The sequence below is a fragment of the Heteronotia binoei genome, unplaced genomic scaffold, assembly GCF_032191835.1.
Source record: "Heteronotia binoei isolate CCM8104 ecotype False Entrance Well unplaced genomic scaffold, APGP_CSIRO_Hbin_v1 ptg000294l, whole genome shotgun sequence".
NCBI classification, from domain to species: domain Eukaryota; kingdom Metazoa; phylum Chordata; class Lepidosauria; order Squamata; family Gekkonidae; genus Heteronotia; species Heteronotia binoei.
In genome coordinates, this window is record NW_026800011.1 from 554277 (window position 1) to 574590 (window position 20314).

At 41.8% G+C, this 20314-nt stretch overlaps 1 protein-coding gene across 2 annotated transcripts in view; it reads left to right on the forward strand.

Moving 5' to 3' along the window:
- LOC132590559 (transmembrane protein 131-like) overlaps positions 1–17136 on the forward strand; it is a 121796-nt gene extending 104660 nt beyond the window's left edge. For both annotated transcript variants that reach the window (XM_060263494.1, XM_060263495.1), the window contains exons 31-41: positions 401–993; positions 5397–5572; positions 6369–6493; positions 6911–7035; positions 7188–7346; positions 8489–8648; positions 10105–10226; positions 10651–10747; positions 11168–11265; positions 14565–14728; positions 16177–17136. In XM_060263494.1, coding sequence (XP_060119477.1) covers positions 401–993; positions 5397–5572; positions 6369–6493; positions 6911–7035; positions 7188–7346; positions 8489–8648; positions 10105–10226; positions 10651–10747; positions 11168–11265; positions 14565–14728; positions 16177–16473 — 2116 coding nt within the window. In that variant the 3' untranslated portion in view covers positions 16474–17136. The remainder of the gene's footprint in view (positions 1–400; positions 994–5396; positions 5573–6368; positions 6494–6910; positions 7036–7187; positions 7347–8488; positions 8649–10104; positions 10227–10650; positions 10748–11167; positions 11266–14564; positions 14729–16176) is intronic.
- The last annotated feature ends 3178 nt before the right edge of the window (positions 17137–20314 follow it).

Consider the following 20314-nt stretch of genomic DNA (forward strand, 5'->3'; position numbering starts at 1 on the left):
GAGTGCAAGTGCAGGAAAAATGTCCTGTGGGATTAAAATATAGGACTGGTGCAAAATGGCCATTCAGGCTTTATTATCTTGAAAAATATGACCAATCTAGCTGCTGAAAAGCAGAAATTAAATTTCAAGCAGAAGTCTCTTCCTCCCAAAAAAGTATCCCAGTATATATCCTATAGCTTGCCCAGATAATGCTGCTTCATATGTTGGATTTCATACTGGGAACCAGTTTTGATACAAAATATGTAAGGATAAAATTAGTAAATAATGTTCATTCAAGTAAATCTCAGTTTCGGCCAGGAAAAGCTTCAGTTTATGCATAAACTTGCCATCCTTAGGCATAGTTTGCATGTGCTTTTTAGATGCTGTACAAGCCATCTTAACCCATTTCTTTCCCTTCCAGCTTGAATGCACTTGGATCAGATTCTAACCACAGCTCCTCCAGAGGAATCTATGGCCCAGGAAGTTCCTCATCACGATCCGGTGCAGGGAGTCATAAGCAATGCAGTTCAACAGCCAACCTACACAGCAATAGAAATTCAGTTGAGGCTGAGACCGTGAAGTTTAAAAACAGTCCCAGTGTTGCTGGCAGGACTTCCACGCAGACAGGATCTGCGCAGTCAGTGAACAGAGCAGGTTCCCTCTTCCTGGACCCCAGTGCTGCAAGTCAGAATCATGCAGCAAGCAGAAAATCCAAGGGGGCAAAGCAAAGTCAGCAATCAAACCAGCAGCATGCTCCAGTCTTACTAGAGCAACAGTCATCACCACCACCAACAGTGCCTCAGCCACAAGATCAGCAGACTGAAAATCCCCTGACACAATTGCAGCTTCCCAGCCTTTCACAATCAGAGTGTGTCAGCAACACACGGCACAGCTCAGAGGACTCTGATCTTGCTGGTCTTATAGAAACCATGGACAAAGACTTTGATCACCCAGAATCCCCTTCCCTAGATGTGTTTACAGAGCAGCCCCCATCTCCAGTAGCAAAAAGCAAAGGTAATAATAAATTCCTGCCTTACAGGATGAATTCTGTCTTATGGAGAAATGTAAGTGCGCATGTAAAGCTGCAGTTGCACAGTGAACATCCACTTCCTCTTTCTCCTTTCTAATCAAATATTTCCTTTTGTACCATTCTTAGATGTGCATCGATGAACGAAATTGTACAGAATACATATTTCACGAAGACTTTTCAATATGCATCTGCTCTTTTGCACTAATAGTCACAACTGCTTGATGTAGTTGGGGGATAAGTGAGAAAGTGTCAGCAAGCTTTTATGCAAATTAGTGGGCGGGGAAAGCTTCTGGTCTTTCATTTTCAGTATTGTCTGCCTCAAAAAGTTGGTGCAGACTGATCAGAGAAACCTTATGTTTTATGCAGCAGTCATGTTTGCTGCAAAATGCTTCAATGTTTCTTGCATAAAAGTGGTTGCTACTTTTAGTTTTAACACTGCAGTCCTAATGGTGTCTAAAATGTACATCAGAAAGTAAATGTGATTAGAGAGGAGTTGGGGGGAAAAAATCAACAATATTGTTGAATGTGGATGGGTTTAAAATATAATTTTCAGCAAGCAGTGCAACTATTTTTGAGCCTAATCAACAATGCTGTGCCAGAGGATTGTGTCTTACTTTACACAAGGAATCAGGAAATGTTCCCAGAATGCATCTTGGGAGTGGTTTGTACACATCCACTTGCAAGGATAGAGATAAAGTAGATATAGGGAATCTGTTCTTGTGACCTTAAGAAAAAATGCCCTACTTCTTGTTGTATTGGGCAAACAGGTTCACCAGGATTTCTTCAACATATATAGTAAATCACTTCAGGTTTGGTCCTGGTCAGTGTGTTCAGTCCTGCTTCTTTGCTTAGTAGGATGGGATGGGGTGGTGATGTTGGTGACGTCACAATATCACTTCCAAGTACAACCCAGAAGTGACAATGGGTGGCTCTAGGAATCATTGGAAACTACCCTTTCCTTGAGCTACCCATTGTCATTTCTGTAATATGCCAGTGCAGAGACTTGCAGCAGTTTTTCTCAGAGTGGTAGTAACTAACAGACTATCTGTGGGAGGCCTAACAACCTTATCATTTAGGGCCTAATTACACAATGCATTTTTTTTCTGGTTATGTCTCAGGGTCAGGTTGACAGAAGGTTTTGAGTTTCCCAGACACTTGAAGGCCTAATTCAGATTAATACAGTGGGGAGAAGGGGCTTAGACCTATCCAGATGTCATTTTCCCAGTTGCAAATGGCTCCAGTGAGCAGTTGTTTGCCTTACTGGGGAAATTTAATGTGCACTGGTGGACTGCATGTGAAGGCCAAATATTGGCTCCATGAAGCCACTTCAGGTCAGGAAAACAATGTGGGGGAGGTATATGCCCTTGCCTTGTGCACCAAGTGATCCTAGTCTGAATCGAGCTCATGGGAAGTGCAGAACTCCCAGATCACATCTGTCAATCCAACCTGATGTATCTGGGGAAAATACAGTGTCATGCAATATAGTTTCATAGTCATGTCCAATTCTATAGTAGTGTCCTCCTGTGGTCAGAGGTGGAAGAAGGGAACCTAGAGCACCTTAAAGAGCTTTTGCTGAGTGGCATTGAGAAAGGAGGGATGTGCCAGGCAAGGGTATGTTGCAGGGTGGCCTCTAGTTAGCATCTGTATGAACTGATGTCCTCAGGCAGTGTGGTTGACTGGAGATGACTAGAAAATGCCTAAAAGAAAGCAAAATAACTTCACATTCATTTTGAAATTTTAGATGTGTGGAGTATGATTTAAAGTTTGAAAGAAATGTGGTCCTTCCAACAGTGGGATACCGAGGCAATTTAGTAGCAAGCAGGAGAAGCAAGGGGGAGGGATTTAATGGAATAATCTGAAATAACCACTGGCTCCAATGCTGGTGTCATTCTGGGAGACTCAGGTTTGAGAACCCATTCTTCTGTGGATGATTGCTGGGAGACCATGGGCCAGTCATATACCTTCAGCCTAACCTAACTCACAGGTTTGTTGTGATGAGAACATGGAGGAGAGGAGGATGGTGTAAACTGCTTTGGGTCTCCACTGTGGAAAGAGGCAGGTTATAAAAGAACTAAAAAAATAATTCCAAGGAAACCAGGACTATAAAAACAGTTCTCAAGACTGGGCAAAAGGAGTGATGCTAGAGTTTATAATGTATTCCGGGGTGGGGGGGACAGTTATGTTGCTTGTTAGCTGCAGAAGGCAATCTGAGAATTCCACAGGCCTTCTCAGCAGAAGCGGATATAAAGCTTTTGCCAGAGCATTGTGCAGATTGGCAGATGATTTCCAACACCAAGGTGAAGAAGGGGTTGGCAGTCGCTTCTCAGGGTAGCCTCAAGTACTTGCCTGCAGCCTTTGGGGTCTCAGGTTGATTACTATGCCAAATATTTTATGTTGCTGGATATTTTGGAATGCTAATCCAAATTCTTTTCTCTGGTCAATGATTTCATCTGTGTTTCTTTCAGCTGGTCTGCTTCTTTGAGTGAAATGAAGACACTTAAAGATAATAGCCAGAGGTTTAGGCACATCAGTATAAGGTCTTATGCCTCACGCAAGTGGGACCTGGGGATCCTCAGGAATTAAAGCTCATCTCCAGACTACAGCAATCACTTGCCCTGGAAAAAATGGATGCTTTGGAGGATGGAGTCTATGGCAGTCCTTTCTCCCCCAGGTTCCATCCCCAAATCTCCAGGAGATTCCCAACCTGGAACTGGCAACCCTACTCTCCATCTCCCCACCAGTGGCCAGGGGGGACCTGACAACCCTAGCCCCATAGGTTGTAGGTTCACTGTTAGAAGATGAGGCTTTGGGCAGATGGAACGAGTGCATATCCAGAAAGCCTGACACAGCCCTGCCCTCTGGTTATTCAGGCAAATCTACAAGCCTAAAGTGCTCGCAGTGATCACTCCTCTCCCAGATGTAAACCTTAGTTTTTGGACTGTCTTCCTGGTGCTGGAGATTTTTAACTGTCCTGTTTTCATCTAACCTATCTTCCAGGACTGAGATACAGGGCTTAATTTAAATTGCCCATCTCTGATCATATAGAGGCCTGCCTTTAAGTCGCTTTGACAGAACAGGATAGTCTCAGTGTCCTCAGAGGCAGCCATTTTAGACGGGCCTTGCAGTGATTGGTGATCTCTCTGGATATTTTATTTTACTAGTTAGGGTGTACAAAAATTAGCCAGAGACCCTTGGCAAAGCAGAGCACTACCTAAAGGATGCCTTTCCCCCAGAGATTTTTAGTGGGTTATCAACTAATTTGGGGTCAGAAGTTGTCTGCTGGTTTCCCCTTTTCACAATAGGAGCTCAGTGAGGTTGCAGCTAGTTCCCTTAGAGATCCTCTCCAAGAGGTTACTTAAAGCTATTTTAAAAGTTATGAGGTATGGGAGTTTTTAAAAGAAATACAGTTTCATATCTTACTGGGGCTGGGATTTTACTGCTGTGAGCCGCATGACCAACAAGTACTTGAATGCCTGGAGCTGCAGGCTAACTTACAGAAGTTGTCAGTGCAGCTACATCAGCAGGTGTAAAGGGAAAACCTTTGAGAAAGTTTTAAAGCACTTTTTTTTTGTTCTTATGGAGCATAGCCTTTATGCATAGTTTTAAAAAGGTAAAGGTAATCCCCTGTGCGAGCACCAGTAGTTTCTGACTCTGGGGTGATGCATAGTTTTAGGAAATGTTTAAATGAATAGCCTATTTTGCAGCATTTAATCTCACAATTCAGACTTTAAATCTGCTTAAGTAACAAAGGTGTGCTACAGAATTTTGAAGAGTACATAAGACTGAGAATTTTTCTGGAAAATGGTATAATAAAAATAAACAAACTTATTTTTAATACCTTGCCATGGAGCAGCTGGTCAAGACATGGATCCTCAGTACCTTCTAAGCCTTTCTATTGCTTTGTGTCATTTTTTAGTATTTGCTTAAGGCTAATAATTAAAACCCTAAAGTTACATTTCATAAACTATACCAGGGATTTCTCAATTGTGTACAAATCTTAGTTACTTTTCAGTAGCCAAAAAAACAACAACCCCTGCATGCGTATTAGTGGCCAGTATCTATACAGCATAACATGAAGTGAGTAAAATCTAAAAAGTCTAATGGGTTTGATACCACTGACATGAGAATACTATGAAAAATAAAAGGGTGGTTAAATGATGCAAAAATAAAGTGAGAGGCACAATGCACTAGGAAACGTTTTAAATGCACATCTTGTTGCAGCAGGCTGCCCAACATTTGTGGGCTTACTGTAGTTCCTGTTGGAGATATTCCTCATGATTTTTGCCCCAGCAAAATCATTGCAATTGAGTGCTTTTTTTTTTTTAACTCACTGAACCTGTCAGAAATTAGAGCTGTTGCTAACTTGAAGCTGCCTTTATCACTCCAGGGAAAGGAAAACCATTTCAACGTAAATCTAAGCCCCAGAAGAAACGGGAAGAAAAGGAGCGAAGAGGAAAGGGAAAGCAGCAAGAAGATGAACTGAAAGATTCCTTAGTGGATGATGACAGCTCTTCAACAACCACAGAAACCTCCAACCCAGACACAGAAGCACTTCTGAAAGAGGTAGAAAGTTTTCCATAGGGAAGGGTTGGGTAGAGCACTGAATAGATGAAAGGAGAAAGTAGGACCTTTGCCCAGGACATCCCCAGGATCCTGAGATACAGCACTGACAGTGATGTTTGGTTGACCTTTTTTGGTATGCTTTGATGATGTGTGAGTTGCCATTAAGTAGCCGCTTACCTGTTGCTGTCCTCCATGAGGTGACTGTACCATTCTGAATGATGTGCTAGTAAGGGGTCTAAAAGTTACCATGAGTTCATGCCAAAGTCTCTCAGGCTGCAGGTTTATGAGTCTGTTCCTTTCACTGGTCTCTCCTTATTCTGTATTTGAAATCTGCCAGGCAAGGATCACTTCATGAAATTCCTGACCTATCAGTTTTACACAAAAATGGAAACTTGTACATTTAATCTAAGGGGAGGGGAGCTTTGTATGCTAGATCCCTAGTGGTGGAGTTAATGACTGTCAAAATGAATTATTGGCCTTTGAGTTTGGAACTATTCCACAGGCACTTTTAAATATTTTAAGCACCAAAGAAAATAAGAACTCAACCTTTATTGTGCTTTATACTGCAAAGGAAACTGTGTTTATAATGCCTTAGTCCAACATGCCAACTAAGCAAAGACTTGAAGTCACATGAGATTATTGCCTAACCATTAAAAATTACTCAGTTCATTTTTTTTAGGTAACCCAATGGAGTGATTTTATAGCAAACATTATTGCACTCCTTTCCTACAATTCTGTTTTGCAGTGCAACTTTTCATTCACCATTCTTCTTCGGTTTTGGTTTTGTTGCTTACAGGAGCCAGAAAAGCAAAAGGGAAAACAGCCAGTTCCAGAAAAACAGGAAAACGAAATGCTACAAGTAAAGCAGAAAAGCAAAAAATCAATTATCAAGAAAGAAGTCCCCGCAGATGTGAAATCCAAGTAAGTAAATAACCCAAATCCAAATTTCAAGCCTCCTGAGCTAAATACTGGGTTGAAGTGGCTACCAGCAGGCAAACTTGAGATTGTCAGTCACCTCTAGGAAATGTGCCATTAGCAAGACTCAGGGGAGTGAAATACAGCACTCAGGGGCTGTAAAAAGTAATAGTTTGTATGAGATGAAGGAGGTAGTTAATTATGGAAAAGTATGCAGGATTGTAGGAGGCACTCTGTTTTTGGTAGCTAAGAGAGAGGCTCTTCTCCATTTGCTTTGTTTGGACACTCTGAATTAAAGCTGAGGAAATTAAATTTGGGAGAACAGGGACTGCTGTTGATCTGCCACATGCTTGATATACTCAAGACATTCTCTCAGTAGTCAAGTTGCTATGAAAAATAACTCATAAGTATTTGTACTTTCAGTTCCTGTGAGATACCATGTCCTCCATCACTGGAAAATAAACAGCACAAAAGCTTTTCAACCAAGCTGGCTGCTCGGCATATGTTAGCAAACGGGTTCAAGCCAAGAAACCTTCAGAAAACAAAAGGTATGTTTTAGCAGGTCTGGTATTGACTGAGCCAAAGTTCTGAAACTTTTGTTTTTCTCAGCCCTTCCTTTATCGGTTGGTTTGTGAGGCTGAAGAGCTCTTGCCTTACTAGCCTGGTTAACATATGTGTTCTTGTTGTTTGTTCTCTGTAGGTATCAGTACAAAGCTGATGGACAGCAGGCCGTCATCCCTAGCAAAGTTTTTCTCTAGTGGTTGTGGTCAGGAGCTGGGAAATACCAGCAGCTCAGAAGGGGAAAAGGACTCTCCTCCTCCAGAGTGGGATTCGGTGCCAATTCACAGAGCGGGCAGTTGTGAGTATTCATAGTGTGCCCCGGTTAAGCTGATCTAGCTTAGGAGCAAGAAATAAAGGGTTTGATTTCTGTGGCAAAGGGTTTTATTTTTCCTTGTTTTTGAATCCAGCCTCAAGAGCATAGGATTGTCACAGGTCCTCTGACATGAAGCAAAGGGTTTTTTAAATCTTCAGTTCTCTTGTCTTCCCCCTCTCCCCCCCCTCTCTTTATCAGGTGGCAGGCAATAGGCATAGGTTGGGGCATTTATTGAACCTCTCTTATTCTGGGAGGAAGCACTTGAAAACAGTAGAAACCAAGTCCCACTGCCAATCATTCTGGGAGGTGGGTGGGATAGGAGGGATATTATCTGAAGGCTCAAAGACCCACCAGATCAGCTGAGAAAATCCCCACCACCACCATGTGGCAAGAAATGATCCCTAAACATGAGGTATTTTTGGGGTGGAGAGGCACACCCAGGACACTAGTTAGACTGCCTGAAAGTAGTCTTCCTTTTCGGGTGCTGGCACAATCTGTCCTGGCCCAAAGCTTTAGGAAGGAAAGGGGCAGTATTTGAGGGCTAGAGGGGGATCTCAACTCAAATTGCCTTTCTCTAAGATTTCAGTGTAGTGCAGACCAAGAAGAATGTACAGAAGATAGAGACTTGCGTAAGACTAGGCTGCTTAAGAACTTCTTTAAAATGCTATCAGTTCAACTAGCTAAATAGGCTGAAACAACAAGGAGGTGGGGGGGGGGGCTGTTATCTAAAAGTGAGCTGCATTAAAGCCAGTTTTTTTGTTCCTGAAGACCCCTTTTGAACTCAAGCACACTGGGCTATAAAAAAATAGTTGCATGTCAGTTTTTTTTTTAAAGTATGTTTCTGGTTTTATTCAATACTGGTTGAGCCTTTGCATACAGAAACTTCCTAGTTTAGCAGTCAGAAAGCTTAAGTGTCCGCTCGTCCCATAGCATCACATTTGAAATATGATGTGCTGCTCAGTTCTCTGTTCTCACAGTGGGAGGCTGAACTGGCATTGGAACAGATCTTTTTCAGGAAACATATGTAATGGGAAAATATATGTAATAGGAAATATATGTAAAACTGGTCTTGTGCACTGAAGCCATCAAAAATTAAAAATAGTATCACTTTTGTTTTAATTGTACAGCTAGTGACAGCCTTTATAAGCTGTCCCTGCAAACCCTCAGTGCAGATGCTTTCTTGAAACAACGACAGACCTCACCAACGCCTGCCTCTCCATCTCCACCTCCGGCATCATTAGCCTTTGTATCACGGAGCACATACAGCAGTATTGTGAACAATTGCAGGTAAGTTTAGGTGGCTGCTGCCTTAACAGAGGACAAATTCCTCAAGCAAAAAAAGTGTCACTATTTCTGCCACTATAAAATGCTTTTTGCATTTTAGAACAAAGTTGGAGTCCATTGGCACCTTTAAGACCAACAGTTTTAAAGGCTTAAAGGTGCTACTGGACTCCAACTTTGTTCTATAACTTCAGACCAACACAGCTGCCCAATTGGGTCTGTTTGCGTTTTAGACTCTTCTTTACATTCATTTTTATTGCCCTCCCTTCCTCACTTTCCAGCAGAGCACGAGTCCAATAGCACCTTAAAGAGTAACAAAATTTGTGGCAGGATATGAGCTTTTATGCTCACAAACAGTGACTCATGAATGTTCATACTCTGCCACAAGTTTGGTTACTCTGTAAGGTGCCACTGGACTCTTGCTCTTTTATGCTGCTACAGACAGACTAATATGGCTACCCATCTTGGTCTATCAGCAGAGCACCATATGAGAAATCTTTTGGTATGGGCAGATGACGCCAAATTGTTCTGTATTCTTAGACCACTCATCTAGCTTTAGCAAGTAAAAACCTGTTTGTGCAGTCCCATGTGCCACAGCCAGCACATCTCAGTGCTGAGCTTTATGCAGTTTTACAAAACACCGATGGTAAGCAGAACTTGCAGGATTTGGCCTTTTAAAACACACACACCTCTTTCGACTCAAAAGCTCTGCCGTGACCAAAGAAAAGATACAATTTCAGTAGAACTTAGAAGAGTGTTCGCATGGCTGGCCAAAGGTTGATATCTGACCTTGCATCTAAGGATCAATCTCATATTTCTTAATATGGCTACAGAGAAATCATTAGCAATTAACTGCAGTAAGTATGCGCTATTAAGATAATTATTCCAGGGCAAAGGCAAGATTCTTCTTGATAATGCTTTTGGATTCAAAAGTGAGAAGGAAGAACTTATTCTTAGTAGTTCAGATGTTAGGTGCTGGCCATCTCAGGATAATTCAAGGCAGACTTCCAAGAGAGAACTGAACCTTCTTGGTTGTGAGAAGGGCCATCTCATCCAAGTTCTTTCCCCTGTTTTTTTTGTGTGTGTGTGTGTGTGAAGAGAAACACTAGCTTCACTGCATACATTTCTCAGGAACACCTTGCCTCAAACCAGAGCATGGAGGTGGATGGTTCCTTATTTAGCAATGGAAAAAAATAATTTCTATGGCAGTCTTCCTATCACAGAACAGTACAAGAGTTGTGACTGGCACTACAGTGGGTATATTCTGGAACTGGGTTATATGGGTAGTTTTGGGGGGGGGGGAGGTGCTGAGCAGAGCCTACACTTGTGGCCAACATCTCTTAACAGAAGGCGCTGCTACGTAGATGTCCACTGCAGTTGGAGATGGCCAAATCCTAATCTGTAATTTCAGAAAGGTATTACGTGAGCTTTAAAAAACTGCATCTCTTTGTTTTTGTTCTAGTGAGCCCAAAAGCAAGCTGCTCAGTGGTACCAAACATAAGGTGGCCAAGGCAGCCTCGCTGCCTGGCAGGAATGGAAACCCCACCTTTGCTGCTGTAGCTGCTGGTTATGACAAGAGTCCAGGTAATGCGCATGCACAGAAAAGCCATTAGACCAATGTTTAGACCAATTCCGCAGGGCCTGCAAGACCCACCTCCTTAAAATAGCCTTCACTTAATACCGAGCCAAGAAAGTCCTGCTGGATATGTTTTACGTTTTAGTCACTGAATTTTATGGAAGATCTTAACTATAGCACCATAATGTTAATCTTAATGCAAATTTTAATGATTTTAAGGATGATTTTATAATTGAAATTGTAATTATTGTATATGGTTTTACTGTACATTGTATTTACGTGTTGTGAGCCGCCCTGAGCCTGCTTTGCGGGGAGGGCAGGATATAAATAAAAAGCATTATTATTATTATTATTATTATTATTATTATTACTGTCCTAGAAACTAGTTACAACTTGTATTCTTGTTTGCTCAGTTTAAATTTATTGTTACAGGTGGTAGTGGCCTAACAAAACCTTCGCCGCTTAAAACTGAGGCTCCTGGCAGTATGAGTATGTCACATACAGCTGTTGACAGTGATGGCTCAGACAGGTAACTTGTCTATCTAAAACAGGAAGCATTGTTGAGCAGCATATGAGTTGCCCGCTTAAAAAAACCCCCCAAATCAAACTAGTGTAAAGATTTTAAATGTTGGAGAAAGGTTGTTTCTCAAAATATTGTATGTTTGCAGTTTGGCAAAACAAAGAACATTATTTCTTCTGCTCACATAACACTAAAGCAAGAACCATCATTTTGCTTTGTTGTAAACTTTATTAAGCCTGAAGATGCTGGCTGTTAACCTGTCTGCTCTTGCAGTTCCACTCGCCCAGATATAATCTATTTTAACCAAAATCGCTGTGTTTTTAAAATTGTTTGCATTTCCAAATATTTGATCTGTTATGTTTAGTTGGACATTGGTGGTGGTCACACTGAAGTGGCCTGGCTCACAAAAATATTTTCTCTCCTGTTTAGTTCTGGTTTGTGGAGTCCTATAAGTAATCCCAGTAGTCCAGATTTCACACCCCTCAACTCATTCTCAGCTTTTGGAAATTCTTTTAATTTAACTGGAGGTAAGTAGTATGCTGTAGAGTTTTAAAAAAATAACACAACAATGTAACATTTAATGGCTGGGAAAGTAGCTGTTATGTTTCTTATATTACTAATTTTAACCAATACTGAGTCAAATAATGGAGTGTTTTCTAGTGCTGGGAGCTGACCTTCTCTGATTTCCCCCCACCCCCCACTGCAGGCTCCCCCCACTGTTTTTCATAGTGATCTGCCATCCCAAGAGCAGCATTTTGGAGGGCTCAGTTGGCCATGGAGTGGGGGGCAAGGAGGCAGCAACGTTCTGTTCTGCTGATGGAAGTTCTTTCCGCTGATGAAAAGCAACTTATTTGCGAGATTCCCCCACCCCTAAGATGGTTTCACTGCCTTCTGCCATCCCACCATCAAAGAGGACCACTGGCCTCAGAAATGGGAAGGAGAGGTGGTTCTGGCAGCTGGGTCCTCTTCCTTTCCCCGACATGTTCTCCATGTGTGCTCTGTCTTTCTGTCTGTGCCTTGTCTGAGCTCAGTCTGTTGCTTTCTCCCTGGGCAGGTGTTGTGCCTTCCCTTTTATAGGATTATGTGGCCTGCTTCCAGTCCCCTTCCACCTGGGAGACCATAAAAGGAAAGAGAAGCCTTTCCTGCCTCTTCTCCCTGCTGCCTGTCTCCCTGTCCTGTTCCTTTCCCTTCGCTGTTCAGGGCTGCCTCTTAGCCTCCCCCATTCTGTCCTTCTCCAAGTCCGAGCTCAGTCTTGCCTTCTGGCCTTGCTGCTGCCTGCCTTTTCTTGGCTGTGTCAGAATGACCTGCCTGGATCCCAGCCACCTCCCTCTCCTGGCCTTCCTTTCATGGGGGAGAGCAGGCCCCAGCTCTGGCAGCTGAGGCTAGATTGAGTCGGGAGCAGGCATCGGCTCTCGACACTTCGTATTCAAGCCATTCTATCTTGGGCTTTCCAAGCTTTGAATTGTTATATTTTCTCATCCCTTTTGAAGGGCTTGGAGTAGATCACAGTCTTATTGAGCTTTAATCAGTAGATTAATTAGCCAAAACTTTGTTGGAAACAATTTTAAAGAGTGAGACTGAGAGTCAATACAATAAAATGTTTTCATTCCAATGGCGAAGTGACAGCATTCAGTTTAAGTATTTTATACTTTTAGTGTTTCAGTAATTTGGATGGTATTTGTAATTATTGGCTTTTCATTTACTATTTGGTATCTGTATATTACTCTTATTTTTTAAAATTGTAAAATACCCTTGATGCCCATATGGTAGGAAAGCAGATTACCCATATGCATGTTTTATTTAAGATGATGTGAAGAGTAGATGAACTAAGATGTCTTTAATCACTGGACACTTCCAGTCCTTCTCATGTTGGCTAGGGTGAGAGTGACCTTGTCCAGAGCCAATCAATGACATGGTTTAGAGGGGGATCCAAGACCAAGCACACCACTTTAACTACTATATCACAAGGGCCCAAAGAACTGTTTGGAGAGAAGCTATTCAGATCACTCTTTGGTGGTTTTAGAGAAACCAAATATGGGAATTTCAGCTAGCCGTGTTTGACTCAGTTTTGTCAGACAACAGCAAAAGGGATGGAACTTAGCTGTCTAGACTCACAGAGTTCAAGCAGGTTCATGAGCTTGGATGCAAATGGCCTATGGAGAAAAATAAGGGCTGGAGACCCAGAGCAGTAGAGGGGCAGCAATCAAACTGAGTCATTCCACGGTCAGGAAATAATGAAGGACTCTGTGCCTGCCTTACAGTTTGAAATCCATTAGAGTCTCATGCTGGAAAGAATTGACAATCTAACCTGTGCTGAATAGGCATCTCTTGAAGCAGCATATATAAACTCCATTTATATATGCAATAGACAAGAGCCTTTTCTCCCCTGTGTAAATGGACTCCCCCCCCCCAAAAAAAAAAATACAGAACTAAAAGCAGGACATGGATAGCTAGGATGGAACCTACCAAACTTTGCTCTAGTTTTCTGCCCTGAAACAATATGACATACATATTGGAGAGCCAGTTTGGTGTAGTGGTTAAGTGTACAGACTCTTATCTGGGAGAACCAGGTTTGATTCCCCACTTCTCCACTTGCACCTGCTAGCTTGGCCGTGGATCAGCCATAGCTCTGGCAGAGATTGTCCTTGAAAGGGCAGCTGCTGTGAGAGCCCTCTCCAGCCCCACCCACCTCACAGGGTGTCTGTTGTGGGGAAGGAAGGTAAAGGAGATTGTGAGCCGCTCTGAGACTCTTTGGAGTGGAGGGCGGGATATAAATCCAATATCATCATCTTCTACATTCCTTCACTGCTGCACTAGTGATTTAGGGTGGGCTAGAGCATTCTGCCAAAAATTTCAGTGAGGTCTGTTTTAGTAACAAAAAGCTTGTCTTCTGAGCTGCCTATCCAACTGAAATGTAGGTATATAAGCCAGTAGGGTTGGAGGAGTGCTCCTATGCTTTGGTGATTGTATTTTTATGGAGGCATTTTATGGGGAAATAAAAAGCTTATCCCAGCTTATAGATAAGATTCCTCCTCCTCCCCCCCCCCCCCCGCCAGCCATCACTCTAGTGTTCTCTTTGTTATTGGCAGTCATTGCCTCCTGCAACACTGCAAATGATGGCAGCAATAAAACAAGAGGAACTTGCTGATTGCAGAACATGTTGCCTTCAAAGATGAATGCTTCCGGTTAAATTGTTTTAGGAAATTAGATCTCTTGGCAAACAAACGTAGATGAGACAAGAATGATTTGAAATAAGGGAAAATGTTTATTTAGTAACTATTAGAAAGTTCAGAGGCAGTCCTAACCATTAAGTCTTGTAGCACCTTAAATTAGTAATTAAAAACAAAGAAACTTAACTACTTAAGACTTTAAAGTGCTACAAGTCTTTTTCTTTTAGCTTCCAATAGACTAACACAGCTAGCCATAGAATTTATTACATCTTCGAGTTTGTCTCAGAGAAAGAGCTTGATTGAGCAGCTAACATTGGAAGCAAGCTCTCAAATTAGAATTGTTCAAAGCACCCCAAAGGCTTTAAAGAAGCACACCCTATCTGGTTCAGTGGGGCTGCTGTGTGTGGCCCTTTTTAACTTGGCTGTAGTAAAGACATCATCTGCCTCTCATTAGAGATCAGCCATGTTTGTGAAAATGCTCCTATTGAAACACACTTGCCTGACTAAAATCACATAAAGTCTGTTCTGCATTTGAAGTCTTCCATTTCCATATTATATGTCAATATAATACTATTCATTTTATCTATAGGAAATCTTGTTTCATGACACTGCATTGTAAATGTTTTTTGTTCCCATTCTTCACCTCTCCAATGTAGAAGTTTTCAGCAAACTTGGCCTGTCACAGTCAGTTTATGGTCAGGATGTTCAGCGAAACTGGAGTGAGTTTAGTGCTGTTCCTTCATCCATCTGGGACTCTTCAGCTGCAGATAGGACACCTTCCTGGCCCTCAAGTTCTGGATCCCCAGCTCACACAACTTCAGTAAGTATATTTCATGCCCTCAGCCTGTTTGCACCTTGCTCACATGACTGAAGAAAACAGAGATGCACCCTGAACTGCTGGTCTAAATATGGCTGCAATTGATGGTGGGGGTGGAGAGGGAAGTCTGCACAGATTTCTTTGGATTGTGGTTAAATGAGTAGTGCATTTAAAAAAAAAAATTAACTAGGTTTTAATTTTAAGTAAATTCTGCATACATGTTCTTCTGCTGTTCTCTTTACCATTTGAACTTGGATAGTGATGCATTGATTTGCCCAATGCTGTTGGTTTTTGTCCATAGTTAAAGGGATGCCTTAATCTCCAAATTTTCTAGCTGTATACTCTAGTCCCCTCTGATGGTATGCTGATTCTATATGACTTTTGTTTATCACAGTACTGGCTCACTTCTCTTTCTTACTCATCCCTCTCAATTAAACTATGTTATGCTATTGGTATATCAAGATATACTTGAGCAAGGCTATTTATCATAAGATATTTTGGAGGACATTAATTCATAAGGTTGCCATGAGTCGGATGATGACACATAACAGTATATCAAGGTACATTGGTTTGTCTACTCTGATTAGCGGCATTCCAAGGTCTTGGACAGAGGTCATCCACTCCACATCCCATTAACTGACCATTTTAACTGGACACGGTAGGGATTGAACCCAGGACCTTTTGCGTGCAAAGAAATAGCTCTAGCCATGGCCTCATTCCTTATTGCAATCCAGTGATTTGTGTATCAGTAATGAAAATTAAATTGCAGCCCAAGCACGCACCCAGGACATCTTTACTGTCTGATCCTTCACAATCCTACAGTAATTCAAACCAAGAATCCTCTTCCCACTGTCTGTCCATAATGACACTAGTTAAGGTAGCTAGCAATCTAGCAATCTTGCAGCAATCTTGCAGCAACATTATTAGTGTTCAGTTGTTCTTTCCCAGCGCTCAGGTCTGAATTCACCTCTGCAGCTGCTCTAGGTAGAACATTTCTGGCCTTTTCTGTTATAGCAAGGCATGCTGGGAACTCTGAGTCAATAGTAAATCTGTGAGCTCTAACCATCCAAGATGGAAGATCTCCAAGGAGTACCAGGGTCATGATGTGAAGGCAGCAATGGAAAGCCACCTCTGAATGTCTCTTGTCTTGAAAACCCTAAAGGGTTGTCATAAGTCAGCTATGACTTGACAGCACTTTCCTCCACCACCACCCATCCAAGCAGCCATTTTTATTTTTTAAGCAACAGTAATATAAGTTAATGCCCAGTATTTGGAAATATTGGGTTATTTGTGTTCTTTCAGTGACTTACAGTGCAATCCTACTCCAGTCTAAGCCCATTGTAAACAGATGTTAAGGGTGAAACCAAGATGCAGGATTCAAGACAGTCATGTGTGTATTCTGGTCATTTATATTAATTCCCTGCATTGTTTTGTGTCCTTTTATAACACAGTCTATCCTTGGCAACCCAAATGGCCTGTGGTCTACTAGCACCACTCCTTTCAGCAGTTCCATTTGGTCCAGTAACCTGAACAACAGCCTTCCTTTCAACACTTCCACTAATACGTTGCCAAATATTGATCTTGGGAGTGAAAATCCTCCTCCATCTCCTGCTGCTGCGCCAGCAGCTAGCAATCCTGAAGACTTGGGACAGGCATATAACCCTTGGCGAATATGGAGCCCTGCAATTGGAAGAAGAAGCTCAGATCCTTGGTCTAATATGCATTACCCGCATGAAAATGGAAATTAAGTGAAGCAAAAGGACTCTTGTCCAGATCTGATCATGGTAAATTTTGTAATATGCCAAATCCAGGAATATAATTCCCAAGCAGTTTGCTACCATTCCTCCCCCAAACATCATTATGAGCTAGTAATACATTCATCTCATGCTCCTTTTGAAGTTTATCTGCAATTATGGCAGTGTGAGATTGCTGATCTGCTTGGAAAAATTTGGATGGAGTCAACAATAGTTCATCTGAAGCCACTGAGTCTCGGTTCTTTACCATCTGCCCTTTAAAAAAAATTTTTTTTAAAAAAATCCTGGTGAAGACCCATAATGCAGTGATTTTAACTACCATGCTTGGTTTTAAATTTTTGTTTCCAGTATTATGCTCCAAAACATAATTTTAAAGAGCATTTTGTGCTAAAATGCAGAGTATTTTTTTAAAAATAAGGCTGTCTTTGTTAAAGGCTCTACGAATGTAAAAAATCTAGGAGCAAAAATGGCTGAATGTAAGAGCATTTTGTTCAAACTATACATTTTATGTGCTGTTTGTACATTTGTAAACCTGAATGCATTTTTAAGTTGAACTGAAATGTGCATAGCCAAGACTTGTGAATAAAACAAGATTCCTTGTGCTTTTCTTACAGATACAACTTTGAGTTGTACTTGAAAAATAAATGCTTTTTTTCAGTCCTGTTGTTTTTCTGTGACTTCATGTGATGTGTCTGCAGGTCAAACATTTGTCATATTTTTATAAACTTTGATGTAGGTATTAGTTGTAATCAGTGGGCAGCCTTCTTTCTTGACAGAGATTTTTGTGCATGGGAAACCTGTCCACCTTGGGCCCATTTGCCACAGAAGCAACTGGACTGTAGTGAACTTTATGAAAGTACACTGCACAGGAAAATGTTGTATAAAAATAGCCTTGTATGTCTTGTAAAGGCCAGGTACAGTGAGTCTGCTGGCAGGAGACTGGTGACAGCTGTTGCAGTACATCTATTCTGCTGCTGAGTCACCATAGCAAAACTGCAAACATACCCTGTCTGCATGGGGTTTGTAGCAGTCAGTCTTGTGCCCTTTTGCTGTAATAGGTTCTTTGTGAAACAGAGGCTCCATGTGAAGTCTTAGCAAAATGCTTCAACAGAGCACCATAACAGGGAATGATGGTAATCCAAGACACTGAAAGATGGATCATCTAATTAAAGGGAAGGAGCCATTGTGTAATGAACTTTCACACTTGACACAATGGTGTCAGAGGCTTGGAGGAGGAGTCTACTGAAACAAATGCATTGTAGTATGTACAGACCTTATCAGTGCAGGAACAGGTGGTAGCTGACTACAGTCCTTGCACATTGACGTCTGAAAGGAAGTTAACTTAGATGCTCAAGACAAACCTGACATTGATGGAAATAGCAAGCAAAACACACAGGTAAACTATAAAATATATAGGTAAGTATAGTTATACTGAAAAATGGCCTTCTCCTGCTGGCAGAAGACAATAGAGGGTGGCACATGAATCTCTGGGAAGGGAGTTTCAGCACCATGATTGAGAAAGGCCTTTCTGAGATTGCTTCTTGTCTAGCCTCAAAAGGTGGGCCCAAAGCAGGGCCTCTGAAGATGACTGGAATGGTTAGGTAGGTTCATATGGGAGTAGGTGGGCCATCAGGTATGCTGGACACAAATCATATAGTGTGTTAAACATCCATACCAGCACCTTGAATTGAGCCTAGAAGCGAATTGGGAGCCTGTGTAGCTGGAACAAGACTGGAGCAATATGTTCCTTGCAGCCCATGCCAGTCAGCCTTCTGTACCAACTGTAGCTTCCAAACTGTCTGGTGGTAGCCTCACATAGAGAACTCTTCAGTAATCTAAGCTATATATTAGCAGCAAGACCTTTCCTGCCCAGAAACAGCCACAGCTGGTTCACCAGCAAAAACTGGTGAAATTAACTATCTAACAAGGCCCAGATCCAGCAGCTACCCCAAGTTACAAACCTCTACTTTTTTAGGGGGAGCACAACCCCATCTAGAACAGAAGCAAATCTAATTTCTGTGTCAGACACCACCCTTCAGTGGCATCTACATTTTATCAGGGTTAAGTTTAAACTTCTTAGCCATCATTTATCCCAAAACTGCCTCTAGGCCAATTGCTCATGGTTTCCACAGCCTCGCTGGGATCTGCTGGAACAGAGCTGAGTGTCATCTACATAGTGGTGGCAACTCAGCCCTTTTCTAGGTGACCTCTCCCAGCAGCTTCACATAGATGTTAAAAAGCATGAGGGACAAGATGCAACCTGGTAGGATCCTGTAGACCAGAAGCCAAAGATCCAGCACCATATTCTGAAATCTACTTTCAGAGTCAGACCAAAACCACTTCAAAATGGTGCCACCCAATCCCAACCCTGAAAGTACTCCAGAAGTATACCATGACTGATGATATCAAAAGCCATTCAGAGGTCCAGGAAAATTAACAGGGTCTCATGTTCTCTATCCACCCCCCAGCACAAGTTATTCACCAGGGCAACCAAGGTTGTTTCAGTCCCATAACTAGCCCTGAAACTAGACTGAAATCCTGTGCATTCACAAGCAGGTACATATGTGAACATACAATAAACTTTCAGTGCACTTTTTGGGCATTTGGAAAGCCACAAGGTTCTCCAAAGGTTGATACTAGTGCCCTTAATTATTGTGTTTCCTCTACAAATGTCATGGGAAGGTAGGAAATGCTTGTTTCTAAGAGTAGCCATAGAACAAATTTTTCTATGAGCCTAAATTGTTGCCTCACCCAGTAGAAGTAACAATGTATGCTATTATACCTCAATTTGCCTGGTTGTGGGCAGAGATCAGACTAAAAATGAACAGACCACAAATAGTTGTTGAGGTTAGGATATACCAGAAAGAAAATGACAGTGATACCATTGAAGATGTTTACTATTTAAATGCTTAAAACCCTGCTCTAAAAGCTTTTGGGGGGAGTGGCATTTTGATATGGAATTTTGTTTTCAACCATAAGAAAGTGATGTAATATGAGTTGGTGGTCTGTCTTAAAGCCAGCTACATGCAAAACAGAATGACATTAAGCATTCAGATGCAATCTTTTGCACTTCAATTGATCTTGAAACCATAAATTCATCTGTATTGTCACAGGTTTGGGGGGAGAATTATAGCCATATATGCTAAAACCTAAACTGTGGATACAAATCAGGCTTCCAGACAAATCAGGCTTCCAGACAAACTTCAAATGGATAAATTTGCCTTGTGTTGTCATTTCATGGGGAAGTTCCTTGAACTCTCCGGCTCTATTTTAGGAAGTCCACAGCACAGGCTAGCTTACATAGATTCCAGGAAAAGCAACACCAAACTACCGAGGAAGCAGCCCTTTTTCATGCAGTAGTCTTGCGGAATGTAGTTTCCTTTCTATGCCATAAGAGACTTTTCCCCATGGCTCCAACATTAGATCAATAGCACCACCTTATGGCAAAAAAAATGGGTAGTCAAATTGGTCCATAGCAAGATCCAAAAAAGAAAAGTTGTACAATACTTTTCATTAAGAGCACTTCAAATAATGCAAGCGTGCAAGCTTTTAAGCTCTTCAGAACTCTTCATTGGGCCTGTGATGCTTTTATGGTTAATTCTGACTGCAACCCCTGAGCAGGCAGCACCCGACTTCTTACAGGGAAAAGTGATGTTCAGCCACCTGAGATTGAGCAATAACTGGTCTGTAATACCATGCTGGTTTCTTCTGCTAACAACCAAGACTCTGGCGTGCTTACCAGATGCTTCTGGAAAGCTCATCTCCTCTCACATCAAAAGTTAAGCATTAATGTGTAACTCAAATACCATTCAGGAACCTGAGGGAAATTTTACTA